Source organism: Symphalangus syndactylus, chromosome 20, assembly GCF_028878055.3.
Source record: "Symphalangus syndactylus isolate Jambi chromosome 20, NHGRI_mSymSyn1-v2.1_pri, whole genome shotgun sequence".
NCBI classification, from domain to species: Eukaryota; Metazoa; Chordata; class Mammalia; order Primates; family Hylobatidae; genus Symphalangus; species Symphalangus syndactylus.
In genome coordinates this window covers 36,156,283-36,175,505 of record NC_072442.2, presented here as the reverse complement: position 1 = coordinate 36,175,505, position 19,223 = coordinate 36,156,283, and the positions used below count along the sequence as shown (strand labels likewise).

General features: G+C 41.7%; 1 protein-coding gene across 6 annotated transcripts in view; it reads left to right on the top strand.

Annotated features, from left to right (window-relative positions):
* Positions 1 to 19,223, top strand: part of KAT7 (lysine acetyltransferase 7) — a 41,460-nt gene that overhangs the window by 840 nt on the left and 21,397 nt on the right. For 2 of the 6 annotated variants that reach the window (XM_055258133.2, XM_055258134.2), the window contains exons 2-5: positions 2,442 to 2,589; positions 7,316 to 7,492; positions 9,200 to 9,439; positions 16,258 to 16,340. In XM_055258133.2, the coding sequence (XP_055114108.1) occupies positions 2,442 to 2,589; positions 7,316 to 7,492; positions 9,200 to 9,439; positions 16,258 to 16,340 (648 nt within the window). The remainder of the gene's footprint in view (positions 1 to 2,441; positions 2,590 to 7,315; positions 7,493 to 9,199; positions 9,440 to 16,257; positions 16,341 to 19,223) is intronic. The other 4 variants (XM_055258136.2, XM_055258135.2, XM_055258138.2 and 1 more) reach the window with 2 other exon arrangements.

Below are 19,223 nucleotides of genomic sequence, written 5' to 3'. Positions count from 1 at the left end.
GCCGTAATCTTTCCTTATTTGCTAGTTCGACAGCGCCTAGAAAATGCAGTTGGTAAAAACCAAAAACTTGTAGAATTAGAAGGCACTTAGAAGATCACCCAGGAATGGCCCCATTCTTTCTTCTTACAGTTGAACTAACGGAGGTCCATGGAGTGCCGCAAGCCACTCAGGCAGTGGCAGATCCAGAAAATGGAACAAATCTAACTCAATTCAACAAATGTCTGTTGATTACTTTCTGCGCGGTGGTTGCTGAGGATTCAGAAATTAATTAGTTGTGATCTCTGGCTTAAGGGTATCACAGCCCGATAGGAGAAAACAGACGTGAATAATCTTAGAAGGATCTAGTAAGTTCTCATCTTGGAGGTGTATACAAAGTGTTACAGGAAGGAAGTGAAGGAGCAGTTAAGTCTGCCCTGGAGTACAATGGGAGGTATATTGGTAAAAGCCACAGAGAAGAGCTGAGTTCCAGGATCAAGCCAGGAAGGAACAAGTCTCACGTCAAGGCTTTAAATATCTAGGTAATTAGACTATAATGGTGACTTTTACGATTCCCCCTTCATTTTAGCCGTTTTCTGTGATTCTTGCTCATTTCCTGGCAGGTTACCCTTAAGATATTTGGAAAACTGGGTGGTATTCTTGCTCATATCAATAGAAATCTTTCTCTTCACAGAGGCTTTTCAGGTTGAAAATGTACACTTTTTAATGTCTCCTAAAATGACCTCAGCTGGTGGGTGGTATGTATGTGTTTTTTGTTTGTTTGTTTGTTTTTGAGACGAGGTTTTGCTCTTGTTGCCCAGGTCAGAGTGCCATGGCGTGATCTTGGCTCACTGCAACCTTCGCCTCCCGGGTTCAAGCGATTCTCCTGCCTCAGTCTCCCTAGTAGCTGGGATTACAGACTGATTCCATGACGCCCAGCTAATTTTTGCATGTTTAGTAGAGACGGGGTTTCACCATGTTGGTCAGGCTGGTTTCGAACTCCTGACCTCAGGTGATCCACCCGCCTCGGCCTCCCAAAGTACTGGGATTACAGGCATGACCCACCACGCCCGGCCAGTGCTATGTATGTTAAGGCTCACCAAATGCAGGAATAATATTGGTGCCTTGAAATAGGGCCACAGCCCTCTTTCTTAATTTCCCAACTACCAGGAGTTTCTTGAAAATGTCCATTTTTTTAGTAACCTGTTTGGTGGCAAACCTGTCTTAATCTGTCCTGAGGCTACTTACGGTTTTTGTGTGTCTCATTTAGTGTGACTGTTTATATTTTTTGCTGCAGAAATATTGTTATGTTTTGTTATTGTGTGGTATTTGCAGGATACATGCAAAGTACTCCCTTCTAAAAATCCAAGACAATTACAAATTCTAAACACAGCTGGCCCTCAGGGTTTTGAATAAAGAATTGGGACTTACAGTGTGAATCTTTGTATTGTTTTTAGCAAATATTTTTTCCTTTCTGGTTTTGTAAAGGGTATAGTGTTAGTGCATAATTGATAAAAGTTATCTTTATGGCTAAGAAAGGACTCCTCAGGAGGATAATAATTGACAAATACTTGTTAATTGAAAAGACGGTTTTGAAAACAACTGTTTTTGAATACCCATGAGTCTTCATGTGCAAGCTGCCTTTTTGGAAGATAGATGGCTTTCATGTGGAGAAACTTCAAGGATAGATGGCATACGCACTAACAATTTTCATCTTTTTCTGCTTAAATTCTTTTGGGATTAGAGTTGTGGTCCATGATATTTTGAGATAGTATATGGTTTTTAAAAAATGTGATAGCTTTTCATGGAGACGTTGAACAAAAGCTACTCTAAGTTAAATGAGGTCCGGCACCAACGATTTTCTCACTACAGTGGACTTTTTTTGTGACATTGATCTCCAAATGGTCTTGGTTCATACTTAGTGCTAATACAGTAAGAATTAATTCTCTTCATGGCCGGGTGTGGTGGCTCATGTCTGTAATCCCAGCACTTTGGGAGGCCAAGGCGGGTGGATCACCTGAGGTCAGGTGTTCAAGACCAGCCTGGCCAACATAGCGAAACCCCGTCTCTACTAAAAATACAAAAATCAGCTGGGCGTGGTGGCAGGCACCTGTAGTCCCAGCTACTCGGGAGGCTGAGGCAGGAGAATCACTTGAACCCGGGAGGCGGAGGTTGCAGTGAGCCATGATTGCGCCCTTGCACTCCAGCCTGGGCAACGAGAGCGAATGAAACGGAAGCTCTTCATTTATTTAACAAAAGTCCCTTATTTGTAGGTTGTTCCATTTAAGTGTTCTAAATAAAGTGAAGTTGCCTGGGGGGGGTGGGAGGATGGGAAATGCTTGTGGAATCCTTATTTAGGTTTGAACTTGGGGTTTTCAGTGTTACAGCTTGTTTTATTTTCAATGTTAATGCGAACTCTCAGACCAAATGCTTCTGTGCTGATATCTGGATCTATGGTATTACAGAGGAATGCAGGTAGCAGTTCAGATGGAACCGAAGATTCCGATTTTTCTACAGATCTCGAGCACACAGACAGTTCAGAAAGTGATGGCACATCCCGACGATCTGCTCGAGTCACCCGCTCCTCAGCCAGGCTAAGCCAGAGTTCTCAAGGTAAAAATATCTTCATTTTTCCTTACCACTCCTCACATCTGGCTGACTGGCCCATCACATTATTTTCCTAGTTAATGTGGAAACTGGTCCCTTGGCTTGGTGTAGATGACAGTGCACCAGATGATTGGTAAAATGTAGAGTGAATGCAGAGTTTTCAGTTCTTTAACAATGCTTCTGTTGCGGGCTACTATCCAATTTGTAGACCCAAAGGAACTGCAGATGGTATAATGGATAGAGACACACGTATGTCTTGAGTCATTTGTTTGTTTGTTTGTTTTTTTAGATCGCAGTGTCTCCATCAGTAAAATGGGAATGTTATCCCTTCACTTTCTAGTTGAATGTTGTAGGCTTAGGAACTTGAAGTCCAGGTGGTATCTGACTTACGGTGGTTTGATTTAATTTTTTTTTAACTTTACTGTGGTGCTGAAGCAATATGCATTCAGTGGAAACTTTTAGAATTTTGAATTTCGGCCTTTTCCTGGGCTAGCGATATGTGGCCCAAATATTTTCTCGTGTTGCTGAGCAGTGGCAATGAGCCATAACTCCAGTCAGTGAGCCGTAACTCCCAGTCAGCCATTTGATCATGAGGGTAAACCAGTACTCTTCAGTGTACTGTCTTTAATAAATTGTATGCAATATTCAACACTTTATTAAAAATAGGCTTTGTGTTAGATGATTGTGCACAATTGTAGGCTAATGTAAGTGGTTTGAGCCTATTTAAAGTAGGCTAGGCTAAGCTATGATGCTCGGTAGGTTAGGTGTATAGTGCTTTTTTTATTTTCTGGAGACAGGGTCTTGTGCTCTGTTGCACAGGTTGGAGTGCAGTGGTGTGATCTTGGCTCACTGCAGCCTTGACCTCCTTGGCTCAAGTGATCCTCCCACCTCAGCCTCCTGAGTAGCTGGGACTACAGGTGCACGCCACCATGCCTAGCTAGTTTTCTTTGTTTTTTGTAGAGACGAGGTCTTATTGTGTTGTCCAGGCTGGTCTCAAACTCCTGGACTCAAGCAGTCCTTCCACCTTGGCCTCCCAAAGTACTGGGGTTACAGATGTGAGCCACCATGTTCAGCCTGTAAATGCATTTTTAACTTATAATACTTTCAACTTATGATGGTTTTATTGAGACTTAACCGCATTATAAGTCAAGGAGCATCTGTAGTCTCTTGGACTTATTACTGGCAGAGGCCCAGTACTTCTAAAACCATGTTTAATTCTGGAATGTAATCCAATAAACACTTGATAGATATTAATAGTTGTACCAAAATATCAGTGTGGAAATATGGAATTTTGCTTTGGTAATAAAGAATTGAGAATCTTGGGGCTGGAAGGTAGTTTGAAGTATCTCTAGTGCATTTAGGCATCTGGGGTTAGATTTGGAGGGTACCCTTGACCCCTCCTGGCTCTGCTCTGGTATTCCCTGAAGAGGAAAGAAGGTTGCAGCTAATACAGAAAGCTAATGATCAATAGGTGATAATAGATTAAGGGAAAAAAACTTTAACATGTTTTGAGCACTTCAACAGTGTTGCTTTGGTTAATTTTATTTTTATTTTTTTATTATTTATTTATTTATTTATTTTTTTGAGATGGAGTCTCGCTCTGTCGCCAGGCGGAGTGCAGTGGCATGATCTTGGCTCACTGCAACTTCCGCCTCCTGGGTTCAAACAATTCTCCTCCCTCAGCCTGCAAGTAGCTGGGACTACAGGTGCACACTACCATGCCCAGCTAATTTTTGTATTTTTAGTAGAGATGGGGTTTCACCATGTTGGCCAGGATAGTCTCAATCTCTTGACCTCATGGTCTGCCCGCCTCGGCCTCTCAAAGTGCTTGGATTATAGGCGTGAGCCATCACGCCCTGCGGCTTTGGTCACTTTTATATTGAGTATGTTGCACAATGAGAGAAAAACCATCAGTTTTTCAAGCAAGAAAGTGGGAATATCCTCTTTAACAACTGTTCCTAACTTTATTTTTGAATTTAGGATTTCAGCTAAAGTATTGCTATTGTCTCTTGATTTCTTAAGCTTTAAATTTTTACCACAATGAGACTATGGATAAATAGCTACTATAACTCAAGCAGTATGTTATGTACTAGGAACCATGATAGAAAAATCATAGTTCCTGTCCTCAAGGATCTTACAGTTCAGTGCAAGATACAGATATGAAAATTGATCATGGGAATACATTATGGCAAGGGCTGTGAGAGGGGTTTGCATAGAGTACTACAGAAGCCCAGAGGTAGGACAGCCAACTTAGGGCAGCACTCCCACAACGATGAAGTCTTTTGTTGTTGTTGAGACAGAATCTCGCTCTGTCGCCCAGGCTGGAGTGCAGTGGCATGATCTTGGTTCACTGCAGCTTCTGCCTCCTGGGTTCAAGGAATTCTCCTGCCCCAGCCTCCCAAGTAGCTGGGATTACAGGCGAGCACCACTATACCTGGCTATTTTTTGTATTTTTAGTAGAGACAGGGTTTCGCTGTGTTGTTCAGGCTCGTCTTAAACTCCTGATCTCAAGTGATCTGTCTGCCTCGGCCTCCCAAAGTGCTGGGATTACAGGCGTGAGCCGCCGTGCCCAGCTGCACACTGACGTCTTAAAGGCTCTGATAGGAATTTACAAGTTGAAAGATGGGAATATGTTATTCTCAGCAGATGGAACAGCATGTGCTAAGGAAAAGACATAATGTTCGTAGAAAGTATAATTGACCATGCCCTAGACGCCTGAAAACTAAATATTCAAAACAGCTAGGAAATGCGTAAGCGCTGGGTCTCTTTCTATTTATCATACCTCATGACCACAGAGTTGCACAACTCCAGGGGTACCACTTACAGTGTCAGCAATGTAAGGTGGTCCTCCCTAGAGGAAAATGTAGATCATATTGTGAAAGGAGGCCCCTTGGAGATGTACAAATTGATAACCTTGCTCTGTGCTAACTTTTCTCACCCGAAAGTTTGGAAAATTTCAGTTTTCTTCTTTGGAGAATCTATAAGATTTCTTCAGATTTTTTGTTTTTAAAATATATGTTGAAGGGTGCAGCCGTGAGAGAGTGAGGCTGACACCGCGCCCTGGCCTGTGCTTCCCACCCTCTGGAAAAAAAATTAATTAATTAAAATAAAATATACTTTAGAGAGGATTTTGAATGTTCTCACCACAAAGAAATGACAAGTGTTTGAGATATGGATATGCTAATTATTTTGATTTCATCATTGCACAATGTATACGTCTATCAGAACATCATAGTATACTCCATAAATATGTACACTTATATGTCAATTAAAACAAAACTAAGACTGCTGGGGGCTTACGCAGAGGGAGTTGAGCCAGTGTCACCACAGTGGTGGTGTTGGAGAGCGAGCAGTTCCTGACGGAGCTGACCAGACTTTTCCAGAAGTGCCGGACATTGGGCAACATCTATATCACCTTGAAGAAGTATGGTGGTCGAACCAAACCCGTTCCAAAGAAAGGTTCTGTGGAGGGCTTTAAGCCCTCAGACAAGTGTCTGTTAAGAGCCATCGATGGGAAAAAGAAGGTCAGCACTGTGGTGAGCTCCAAGCAAGTGAATAAGTTTCAGATGGCTTATTCAAATCTACTGAGTGCTACTAACATGGATGGGCTGAAGAAAAGGGACAAAAAGAACAAAAGTAAGAAGACCAAAGCAGCAGCACAGTAAAGGGCACAAATTTCCTGCTTTCACCAATTAACCACTAAATTGTTATTTTTTCCTTTGGTTTTTACTTTTGGCCACATAGGTAGGTTTCTGTTTCCCCTACACTAGGTGTTTTCACAGAAGATGTAGGGTCCTTTTGCAAAGAATAAGTTGCAGTGTTTATAGGGTAGTTGTGGTAAGAATCTAGTTTATTTTACATTTGGCTAATTGGTCTGTAATGCATGGTTATATACTCCTGGATTATAGATTAAAAGTCTCTGTAGTCATCTCTGTGAAGAGCAAGCTATGATTAAACATGTCTCTTCATAAAAAAAAACACACACAAACTAAAACATATCTACATATATTTTTAAAAATGCTTTAATTTCAGCTTTGAATTTCCTTCATTTCCTTTGTCATCAGGTTGGAGATATAAAAGGGCTGCTGAGTGCCTCAGAATAGGTTTTTCCATCCAAAAAACTTAAAATGCTGCATTCCTGCTTTACATTTATGAATCTATTATGATTGTGTCAGAGAGGGTAATAAGAGAAAAAAATCGGCCCCTTAAGAAAGGAAATCGTTTTGTTTGTTGTTATATCTTTGGTAATAGAATATCTGTTTTATGGTGGGTTAGAAAAAGGGAAGAATGAGAGGATGCAGTTAATATTTATAAAGCAGTCTGTACCATGGATCATGTTAAGTGCTTCACATGCATTATCTCAGCTATTCCTCACCACAGTGTTATGAGGAATGTGCTACTAGTATTTTCCTTTTGAATAGGTCAGGAAACAGGCTTGGAGAAAATAACTTGCCCAAGATGCCACAGCTAGTTGGTATGGTGGAGTGGAGTTGAATCAAGTTCAGTCCTAATTCCAGAACCTAAACTTATTAATGCTGTACTACATTACATCTGTATACCTGAGCTAGGCTCTTTTGCTTTTATTTTATTTAATTAAATAGATACTTTAAGGATTTGTTGGATTTTGTGAAATATGAAGAGGAGGAGGAGTGACATTCTAATAAATTATATGGATAGGAAGTAAAACAGATTTCCATCTTTTTTCTTTATTTTCCTTTAAAATTGGGATCAGATTCCAGTCCTGTTCGAAATTTGCAGTCTTTTGGCACTGAGGAGCCTGCTTACTCTACCAGAAGAGTGACCCGTAGTCAGCAGCAGCCTACCCCAGTGACACCGAAAAAATACCCTCTTCGGCAGACTCGTTCATCTGGCTCAGAAACTGAGCAAGTGGTTGATTTTTCAGATAGAGGTGAGTGGGTATGGTATGACTTAGACCTATTACAGAGCATCTGGGTGAAATTCTTTTTAAGGAGGGCTTGGGGCCACCGCAGGTAGATGCCTAATACTTCAGCTAGATGAATGCTGTTTGCTTGCTTCCTTTCTTATATCTTTTTTTTTTGAGACGAAGTCTCGCTGTATTGCCCAGGCTGGAGTGCAGTGGCGTAATCTTGGCTCACTGCAAGCTCTGCCTCCTGGGTTCACACCATTCTCCTGCCTCAGCCTCCTGAGTAGCTGGGACTATAGGCACCCGCCACCACGCCAGGCTAATTTTTTCTGTTTTTAGTAGAGATGGGGTTTCACTGTGTTAGCCAGGATGGTCTCGATCTCCTGACCTCGTGATCCACCTGCCTCGGCCTCCCAAAGTGCTGGGATTACAGATGTGAGCCACCGCGCCTGGCCTCCTTTCTTTTTTTTTTTTTTTTTTTTTTTTGAGACGGAGTCTGGCTCTGTCCCCCAGGCTGGAGTGCAGTGGCGCGATCTCGGCTCACTGCAAGCTCCGCCTCCCGGGTTCACGCCATTCTCTTGCCTCAGCCTCCCGAGTAGCTGGGACTACAGGCACCCGCCAACACGCCCGGCTAATTTTTTATATTTTTAGTAGAGACGGGGTTTCACCGTGTTAGCCAGGATGGTCTCGATCTCCTGACCTCGTGATCCACCCGCCTCGGCCTCCCAAAGTGCTGGGATTACAGGCTTGAGCCACCGCGCCCGGCCCGGCCTCCTTTCTTATATCTTGCTGAGGACAGTTTGATAACAGAATATTCTCAAGGTCCAGAGTAACTGGAGTATATTAAATCGGACCTGTAATAGGAAAAAGAGACTGGGCCCTTCTTAACCACAGTTGAAAAGGGCTTGAAGCAGACTTTTCTTATAGCCATACTTCTCAGTCCATTTATCTCCAAATTTCTTAATGCAGAGGTTACAGACTGGTGAACTACTTCTAGCTGTCCACATGGTTGGTTGGTTTGCTTGCACAGTGTTTAAAATTTTTTAAATTTGTTGCTAGTATTTGAAAACACAGTGATTTTATATAAAAACCTGGATTAATAGTTTATTTTAAACAATGAAAAGATCTGGGAACACTGGGTGGCCAATCACCCATAGTAATAATTGGCTGGAGTTGAATAGTAGTTGTCCCCTTTAGATGGACAATGAGCTGTCTATTTGGCCTTGCTGAGCCCCTGTAGGCATTTGGTTTGCAAATCCTGATTTAGAGTCTGGAATTTCAAGATTGAATTGTTAGACTACAAACAGGCTCACTCAAGAGTCTAAGTCCATTCACATCTTACACCAAGCCTGTTCAGTGTCATCCAGAAAGACAATCACTGTCACTTATCTTCTGTCCTGTGTATCTCCTGGAAGGGAAGTGGGATAGTAATGTTTTAAAAACGTATTTCCATCCAGTTTTGATTATCCATGATTAGCAACTCAGGAGAAATACAGATAGGTGTAATAGATGAAGTACAAATTTAATTTTAATCAGAATTTAAAGTTGCACAAAATGGATGGTGTAGAGGTGCCTCTTCATTTTCCATTTAGCCATCTAGCAGATGAGTAGCTGAAAGTTACTGGTTAAATCATAGAAAAAGAATCTGGGAAGCCCATAAACTCTTCTGAATAGTAAACTTCTAAATAAATGAACCCCACTCATAACTTCTACCAATTGCTTTTGCTTTAGAAACTAAAAATACAGCTGATCATGATGAGTCACCGCCTCGAACTCCAACTGGAAACGCACCTTCTTCTGAGTCTGACATAGACATCTCCAGCCCCAATGTGTCTCACGATGAGAGCATTGCCAAGGACATGTCCCTGAAGGACTCAGGCAGTGATCTCTCTCATCGCCCCAAGCGCCGTCGCTTCCATGAAAGCTACAACTTCAATATGAAGTGTCCTACACCAGGCTGTAACTCTCTAGGTCAGTGTGCCCCAGCTTCATGACATCCTTTGTTCTGTGGTTCTCTCTCCCAGGATTATCCAGAAATGTTTTGTGTTCTGTTGAGATTTAGCTTCTTAGGCTCTTCAGTGGTCATGTGCTGAGTGATAATGAGTTGCTCACTTGAATAAAAGCATTTCTCTTCTTGGCCGATGGTCCATAATAATAGATCTGGTTGTAAGGAAATTTACTATGATGAGCCATTCAGTTTATCTAGAGCTTTTCCCAGTGAAAAATTCCCTCATTTTCCTAGCAAAAGCAAAAAAGACTGTCTCCAAATATCTTACTGCATGGCACATAGCTGGTACTCAGTGAGGACTAGTTAAGGATAAGGTAGTGCAGAATAGTGGTTGCACGGCCATAGCTGTTAAGGAAATGAGAAAAACATTTCCTGTCAAGAGGCTGTGAAATTAGGAGTACACATGAGACCCTGGCCTTCTGTAACTTTAGTAGCTTTAGGTCGCTTGCTTTGTGTACTTAGTAAGTATAAACAAGATAAAATATTTCTTCTGTGATAAATATCTTATTATTTTCTTATGAGTTTTACCCCTTAGTGAATTACTTTAGAGATTCTTGTGGTTTGAACCTTATTTGTGCATCTTCAGTGAGCTGAGGTGCAAATATTGGGCTTAAGGTTTTGTCTAGAGTTGGAAGATGCTGATTGGGAGGTAAAGGGCCTTTCACTACTGGGTCTACTTCTCGAATTCACCCTTTGCGTGTGGCTATCGAGTTTGAAAAACTGTAGAACAGAGTAAGTTGCTGCTTGGCAGGCCAACAGTACACTGTCTGTGTGTGTTTTGTTTGTTTGTTTGTTTGTTTTTGAAACGGAGTCTCGCTCTGTTGCCCAGGCCGGAGTGCAGTGGTGTGATCTCGGCTCACTGCAGCCTCCGCCTCTCAGGTTCAAGCGATTCTCCTGCTTCAACCTCCTGAGTAGTTGGGATTACAGACGCCCACAACCACACCTGACTTTTGCATTTTTAGTAGAGATGGGGTTTCGCCATGTTGTCCAGGCTGGTCTCAAACTCCTGACCTCGTGATCTGCACGCTTTGGCCTCACAGAGTGCTGGGATTACAGGCATGAGCCTTTTGTTTGTTTTTATAGAGAGTCAGGGGTCTCACTTTGTTGCCCAGGCAGGGGTGCAGTGGCATAATCATAGCTCACTGCAGCCTCAACTCCTAGGCTCAAGTGATCCTCCCATCTCAGCCTCCCAAGTAGCTGGGACTACAGGCACGTGCCTTTCAGCTTGGCTTTTTTTTTTTTTTTTCCTATTTTTTAGGGATGAGGTTTTTGCTGTGTTGTTCAGGTTGGTCTTCAACTCCTGGGCTCAAGCGATCCTCCCCACTCAGCCTGCTGAGTAGCTGGGACTACAAGCATGAGCCACCATGCCCAGTGGTTTTCTGTAGTGTTTAATTAATTTGGATTGTTTCCTGGCCTTTTTTTTTTTTTTTTTTTTTTTGAGACTGAGTCTCGCTCTGTCCCCTAGGCTGGAGTGCAGTGGCGCGATCTCACCTCATTGCAAGCTCCGCCTCCTGGGTTCACACCATTCTCCTGCCTCAGCCTCCTGAGTAGCTGGGACTACAGGCGCCCGCCACCATGCCCAGCTAATTTTTTGTATTTTTAGTAAAGACGGGGTTTCACCATGTTAGCCAGGATGGTCTCGATCTCCTGACTTTGTGATCTGCCCGCCTCGGCCTCCCACAGTGCTGGGATTACAGGCGTGAGCCACCGCGCCTGGCCATTTCCTGGTCTTATAGCAGTTTCTCAGATAATTTCAAACCATCAGAATGAATAAATACAGCAAAGTTGTCTTGAACTCCATACCAGTTGTCACTCAGAGAAGAGAATTGTTTCAGGCCTGCATTGATTTCCTTGGAATAAATAATGAGAAAAAACTAAGAAAGACAATATATTACACTAGTATATGATATGATGGCTAATGTGCTTTAAGAGTTTAAGGGGATCTACTTGCCATGCAGCAAGAAAAGGAATTTTCCTCTGCTTCTGCTTGTTACTAACCATGCATTGCTAAATTGTTAATTTTATGTACTATATTTGGTCATTCATGCAGCAAATATGTACTGAATATTGGTCATGTGCCAGATACTGTTTTAAGTTATGAGGATGTAGCTATGAACAAGTCGAAGTCTCTGCCCTCATGGAGCTTATAGTCTAGCTGAGGAAGGCAAATAGATAGACGTATAATATATCAACTGGAGATAAATGCTGTGAAGGAAAATGAAACTGGGAGTACTGAGGATAGGATATTGTGTGTGTATATACATACATATGTATATGTGACATATATATGTAGTTGGCTAGGAAAAGCTGCTCTGATATGGTCACATTGAGCGGAGACTTGCTGTTGGAATATTTGAGAATAAGCATTATGGGTAAGGAGAACAGCAAGTGCTCTGGGCAAGAGAATAGTTAGCCAGTTTGAGGAACACTTAGAGGCCAATATACCTGGGGCAGAATGACCGAATGGAGAGGAGGAGATAGGTCAGAATGGGGCCTGATTGTGTTATTTATGCCCAGGAGTTAACCTCTTAATGGGGTAGACCATAGGGTAAATAAAAAATATGTTGTATTAGAGGAAAGTTTACTTGTATTTGTTTATTTATTTATTTTTGAGACAGAGTCTCACTCTATAATTACCAGGCTAGAGTACAGTGGCGTGATCACTCACTGCAACTTCCGCCTCCCAAGCTCAAGCGATTCTCGTGCGTCAGCCGCCTGAGTAGCTGGGGATTACAGGCATGTGCCACCACGCCTGGCTAATTTTTTGTACTTTTTAGTAGAGACAGGGTTTTGCCATGTTGGCTAGGCTGGTCTCAGACTCTTGGGCTCAAGTGAAAAAGTTTACTTTGACTTTGGTTTTAGTGTATTGGAACTTTGAAAAATATGAACCTGAGCTTCCAAAGTATCCTTTTTTTTTTTGAGGCAGAGTCTCACTCTGTCACCTAGGCTGGAGTGCAGTGGTGCGATCTCAGCTCACTGCAACCTCTGCCTCCCAGGCTTAATTCATCCTCCAACCTCAGCCTCCCAAGTAGCTGGGACTACAGGCACGTGCCACCATGCCCAGCTAATATTTGTATTTGTAGAGACAGAGTTTCACCATGTTGCCCAGGCTGGTCTTGAACTCCTGGACTCAAGGGACCCTCCCACCTCAGCCTCCCAAAGTGTTGGGATTACAGGCGTGAGCCACTGCACTGGGCCCCAAAATATTCTTGACCCTAGTCTATTCCTTAAGAGTTTTATGTACTTGTGAAAAATTAAAACTCTATAGGAAAGTTTGAAGTGCATTAAGTAAAATTTCCCTTCACTCATACCCCCAGAACTGTGCCACAGATACAAAACTTCTGTTTGCAGTTTTCTATGAATGCTTCCAGGAAGTTTTTCTACATATATAAGCACACATATATGTACATATATTTCCTTTTTGTGATTATTCATAAAACAGAAAATAGGATACATTTGTTGGTTGTACATCTTGGATATTTGTATTTAGAGGTTTGTCTTTTTAAAAGATGCAGAGAATTTCATTATATTGATAGTTTATAAATTATTTAAATTGTCTCTGACATTTAGATTCTCATTTTTAGCTTTTTTGAACAATATGGTAATGGGTAGCCTTGTATGTACATATTTTGGTGTCTTTCTAGCAAATCTGTAGGATAAATTCAGAGCAGTGAAATTTTTAGGTCAATAGATCAGCTGTTCCTTTTTTATTGTAGATAATAGATTGGTTTTAATTAACATATAAAAGAAAACATGCCCTGAATAAATTACTAAGAAGTATGGATATGCCTGGGTGCAGTGGCTCGTGCATGTAATCCCAGCACTTTGGGAAGCCGAGGTGGGCAGATCACCTGAGGTCAGGAATTTGAGACCAGCCTGGCCGACATGGTGAAACCCCGTCTCTATTAAAAATACAAAATTAGCCAGGCGTGGTGGCGGCGCTTGTAATCCCAGCTACTCGGGAGGCTGAAGCAGGAGAATTGCTTGAACCTGGGAGGTGGAGGTTGCAGTGGGTTAAGATCGGCCATTGCACTCCAGCCTGGGCAACAAGAGTGAAACTCCATCTCAAAAAATAAGACGTATGGATACATAGTATCTGAAAAGCAAGTCTTGCAATAGTAGTGACATTACTTTTTTTTTTTTTTTTTTTGAGACAGCCTGTCACCTAGGCTGGAGTATGGTGGTGTGACCATGACTCACTGCAGCCTTGACTTCCTGGGCTTAGGTGATCCTGCCACCTCAAGCCTTCTGAGTAGCCAGGACTACGGGCATGGACTACCGTGCCTGGCTAATTATTTTTATTTTTGTAGAAATGGAGTCTCACTATGTGCCCAGGCTGGCCTCAAGCTCTTGGAATCACATAGTCCTCCTGTGTTGGCCTCCCAAAGTGCTGGGATTACGGGTGTGAGCCACTGAGCCCAGCTGATGCTACATTGTATGTATGGTATTTGATCAGTGAGAATGGTTTTTCATGTCCAAGATAATTTTGCGGACCTCTAAAATTGCATTTTTTTTTTTTTTTTCTGAGATGAAATCTTGCTCTGTTGCCCAGGCTGGAGTGCAACGATGCGATCTTGGCTCACTACAGCCTCTGCCTCCCAGGTTCAAGCCATTCTCCTGCCTCAGCCTCCCGAGTAGCTGGGATTATAGTAGGTGGATTATAGGCATGCACCACCATGCTGGTCTAATTTTTATATTTTTTTAAGTAGAGACAGAGTTTCACCATGCTGGCCAGGCTGACCTCAGGTGATCTACCTGCCTTGGCCTCCCAGAGTGCTGGGATTACAGGTGTGAGCCATGGTGCCTGGCCCTAAAATTGCGTTTTTATTTATTTATTTATTTTATTTATTTTTGAGATGGAGTCTCGCTCTGTCGCCCAGCCTGGAGTGCAGTGGTGCAATCTCGGCTCACTGTAAGCTCCGCCTCCTGGGTTCACACCATTCTCCAGCCTCAGCCTCCCGAGTAGCTGGGACTACAGGTGCCTGCCACCACGCCCGGCTAATTTCTTGTATTTTTAGTAGAGACGGGGTTTCACCGTGTTAGCCAGGATGGTCTTGATCTCCTGACCTCGTGATCCACCTGCCTCGGCCTCCCAAAGTGCTGGGATTACAAGCGTGAGCCACTGTGCCTGGCCTAAAATTGCATTTTTAATAATACAGTCCCAGAGAAATGATGGCCTGAATGTCCTAAAATCACCCATTCACCAGTACTTGGACTGTTTTTTCCTTTTAAAGTTTATTCTATAAATTATGTTGTGTAAGCTTTAAACTCCGCTTTCTTCTTTACCCCAAATTAAATGTCTTTTTTTTTTTGTTTATGAAAGATGAAGATTTTTGTAGACTTGCTATTCAGGTTAGCTAACTTTTTATCTCATTAGCATTGTCCTACGACCCCTTTCAATCTTAGGTGTTTTATAAAACTTTTGGTTGAAGAGAAATATATTAAAAGGAAATAATATTCAATTCCCTGTGTGTTTTCAAAAAAACCAAATGAAAAGTAGATGAATGGGCCGGGCGTGGTGGCTCACGCCTGTAATCCCAGCACTTTGGGAGGCCGAGGCGGGCGGATCACGAGGTCAGGAGATTGAGACCATCCTGGCTAACATGGTGAAACCCCGTCTCTACTAAAAATACAAAAAATTAGCTGGTCATAGTGGCAGGCGCGTGTAGTCCCAGCTACTCAGAAGGCTGAGGCAGGAGAATGGCGTGAACCCAGGAGGCAGAGCTTGCAGTGAGCCGAGATCGCATCACTGCACTCCAGTCTGGGCAACAGAGCGAGACTCCGTCTCAAAAAAAAAAAACAAAAAAAAGAAAAATACATGAATGAAGAGATACCTATTTAAGTAAAACAAGCTTTCGTGTTTTGTTATTCCTAACGTTTTTCCATCTTCAGAAGGCTTTGTGTTACTGCCTGTTTTGGACGTGGTGGCTCATGCCTGTAATCCTAGCACTTTGGGAGGTGGAGGCAGGAAGATTGCTTGAGTCCAGGAGTTCAAGACCAGCCTGGGCAACACTGAGACCCATTTCTACAAAAAATTTTAAAATGGGCCCAGCGTGATGTTGTGAGCCTGTAGTCCCAGCTACTTGGGAGGCTGAAGTGGGAGGATCACTTGAGTCCAGGAGTTCAAGGCTGTTTTGAGCCGTGGTTGCACCACTGCATTCCAGCTTAGGTGACATAAAAAATTTTTTAAAAGTAAAAAAATCCGATTATAGAAGAATCCTAAATCTTTAAGCAAAACTCAGTTCTCCCTCCAAAAAATAAGTTTTTAATCTGGTTTAAAGTTATGTAAGTATGTTTACTTATATGATAGAAAAGGCCGCTTCTCCAGTTTTCATAAATTTAAGTATTGAAAGGGGTTAAATTCAGGTTGGATAGCACTGCACAGTAGAAAGAAAAGTACGCTTAATATACATATAACCTGATTAATTTGGTATAGGAGAGTTACATTCCACCAAAAGAAAGTGTTCCTGTTCATAGTCTTGTGCTTTAATTACACATGTTGACTTCGTAACATTTTGAGATTTGAGAAGTCCAAGAGCAGAAAGAATTATAGTTTATATTGATCATACATAAGCATGTTCAAAGATTGCCAGATCCATCCTGTGGAAGAAAAGAATGAGTGCAAGTTATAGCCCTACCAGCCTTACCTTTGGTGGATTCAGTCTGATCAGACATATATTTGATAAAAATGATGTAGTGAAAAAACAGGTTTGTCTTAGAGAAACATACTACTTTTAAGCTTGTCTTCTTTCTTGAGATTAAGTTTTCCCTCCTTTAACAGGACACCTTACAGGAAAACATGAGAGACATTTCTCCATCTCAGGATGCCCACTCTATCATAACCTCTCAGCTGATGAATGCAAGGTAATTGTGGTCTCATTTATTCAGCACATGCTTATTGAGTGCTTACTGTTTGCCAGGCACTTTGCTAAACACTGGGGATACAGTGGCCAGTAAGATGGGTAGGGTCCTTGTTCTTAACATTGTAGTGGAGGAAACAAAAAACAATGTGCTTTTTAAGAAAAAACTAGTTAAACAGACAAAAGAATTGTAATATGTAATGAGTGCTTTGAAAGAAATTAACAAGGAGATTATGAAACATTTGGAACATCAGCCACTGGTGCATTGATATTTTCTATTGAAAATTGGCTTCGAAGACTGCTAGGGACTTATTCCACTAAGGAATAATTTGCATAAATGTGTGATCTTAATATTTATGCATTTAGTTCTCTTCTCATAAATCTATGAAGTCATTTTGCTTTTAAAAACTTTTCATAATTCTTGTCCCTTTTTCTGTCCATTTCTGTGAAATACTTTTTGTTACTCTCAGTCACACCTACTCTTGGCTAATTCGTCTTTTAAATTCTTGAAACATAGCTCCTAAATAACCTTTGGGATTTTGAGATAATGTATTTAAGTAGAAGCTCAGATCCTATTTGTGTGTTCTTGTGTGGGTTGCTGTTCCCAAGGATGGAACCAAAGATCTAATTATGGGGAAGCAAGAGTGGAAAATGTTATTAATTAAATGGATTGCTTGAGTAGTATTGGACAGGTTATCTAAGCTGGTTAGACCAAAGTATTATTGTTTTTGTTGTTACTTTGCTAATGACACCAGGGTCACAGGTTTATTCCTGTCTGAGCCAATTTCATTGTGAGGAAAATTAGATTCCCTAGCTAACATTAATTTTCCTTGATTCAGAATTTGTTCTCTTATTTACAGGTAGACCGCAGGGGTGAAAGTTTCTTTTGTGTGGTTAGTCTTTCAGCAAAGTAGTGTACTTTCCGTGCTTATATGGATTTTAAGGTCAATGACCTACTCTTTTCTTCATTCCAAATCTTTTTATAAGTGGCAGTTCCTTCTGCTCTGTGTAAAAGTAAGTTGTAGATCTTCCCATTGTCTTCCCATTATTCTGGGACTAAATCAAAACAGAAAAAGCTGTGCCCACATCTATGTCAGAAGCAGGAAAGGCTTCAGGTACCTCTTTCTCAGAAAATAACTGCGATCCCTGCTTTTTGAGAGTTGTTCTCTACCACTTGTCTCTAAATATAATGATCTGATACTATGGATGGTTTTACATAACAATCTTGCTGAGATGTCTTTTGCTTTTGAAATTGTTAGTTGGTAGCAACATGACCATGTTATGTTAAGCAGTTTATTTTAGAAAAAGAAAAATTTCAGTTAGGTGAAGAAAATTTTGACAAAAGGAAAACATTTCTATCTTGAATTTATCCTCCTGGTTCTCTCTTTGCAAGGGGCATTAGGTGCAGAATAATCCATCTTTACTACTGGAACATGTGCATGGAGGATCAGGAGAATTTCTGAGATGATATATTTTGATTACATTTAGAACCCTAAGTGGAAAGATTAGACAAATTCCCCACTTTTATTAACAGCTCTAGTGTTTTTGAAGAACCTGCATATACATGATTGCTCTTGAGTTTCCCGGAACACCGTTGCGATCAGTGATGTTACATTTGTATTCGGTCATATATTTCTGTAGCTGCATGTGCCAAATCTGAGGATTCAGTGAATAAAAGACTGCATTTAAGGAGCTCATGTTCTCATAAGGGGAGGCAACATAAGCCTTCAAATTAATAAGTAAATAATTTGGTGCAGTGATAAATATTGTGAGAAAAAAAGACGAATGATATAGAGAGAGTCTGTTTCGGGGGTGAGGGTAGGGATAGCACTGCTTTTCCCAGAATGGTCCTGGAAGACCTTCCTGAGGAGATGGCATTTGATCTGGGACATGGATGATGGCAAAGAAGCAGTTGTGTAAAGCTCTAGAAGAAAAGATATCTAAGTAGAAGCAACAGCAAGTGCAGAGGCCATGAGGCGTGGCTAAACTGATGGGTTTGAGAGGCTGAATGAAAGTAGGCCATGTATGGCTGGATCCAGATCATAAAGGACCTTGTGGACCTTGGCACAGGAGTATATTTTTGTTCTGATAGAATGAGAAGCATTTGGGGGGCTTTAACAAAGGCATGATAGGATTTCAGGCACACTTTTTAAAACTGAAGACTTGTTAACGTGGAGAATGGAGTGTGGGGGCAAGAGTTGATGCAGGGTATAGGGTGCTTGGGAGACTGCCTGGAAGTTCAGGCAGTAGTTGGTGGACTGGACTAGCTTTGTATCGGCAGCAATTCTAAGACTGGGTTGGATTCAGGATATGTTTTAGAGGGGAGCAACCCGTTAGGCTTGCTGATTGATTTGATGTGAGGTGTGAGAAAAGAGAAGAATCTAGGGTAACATTCAAGTTGTTGATTGGATCAGCTATTTAGACAGTATTACCATTTATTAATACTGGGAAGATTTGGGGTAGAGCAGATTTGTGGAGAAATGCCAGTCGTTCTGTTTTGACCATTCTGAGTTTTAGTGGTGAAGTGGAATAAGCAGTTGGATATCAGTTCCCAATTCCCAGATTATGAAACAGAAACTGTTGAGAGCTGATGTGATTTGTCTGAGGTCATGTAACTACAGAGTTAAGTTTCCCTGGAGACTTGAACCCAGGTTTTCTTTTTTTTTTTTGAGACAGTCTCGCTCTGTCACCCAGGCTGGAGTGCATTGGTGCAATCTCAGCTCACTGCAATCTCAGCCTCCTAGATTCAAGCAATTCTCATGCCTCAGCCTCTTAAGTAGCTGGGATTACAGGTGTGCGCCACCATGCCTGGCTAGTTTTGTATTTTTAGTGGAGGCGGGGTTTCACCATGTTGCCCAGGCTGGTCTTGAACTCCTGGCCTCAAGTG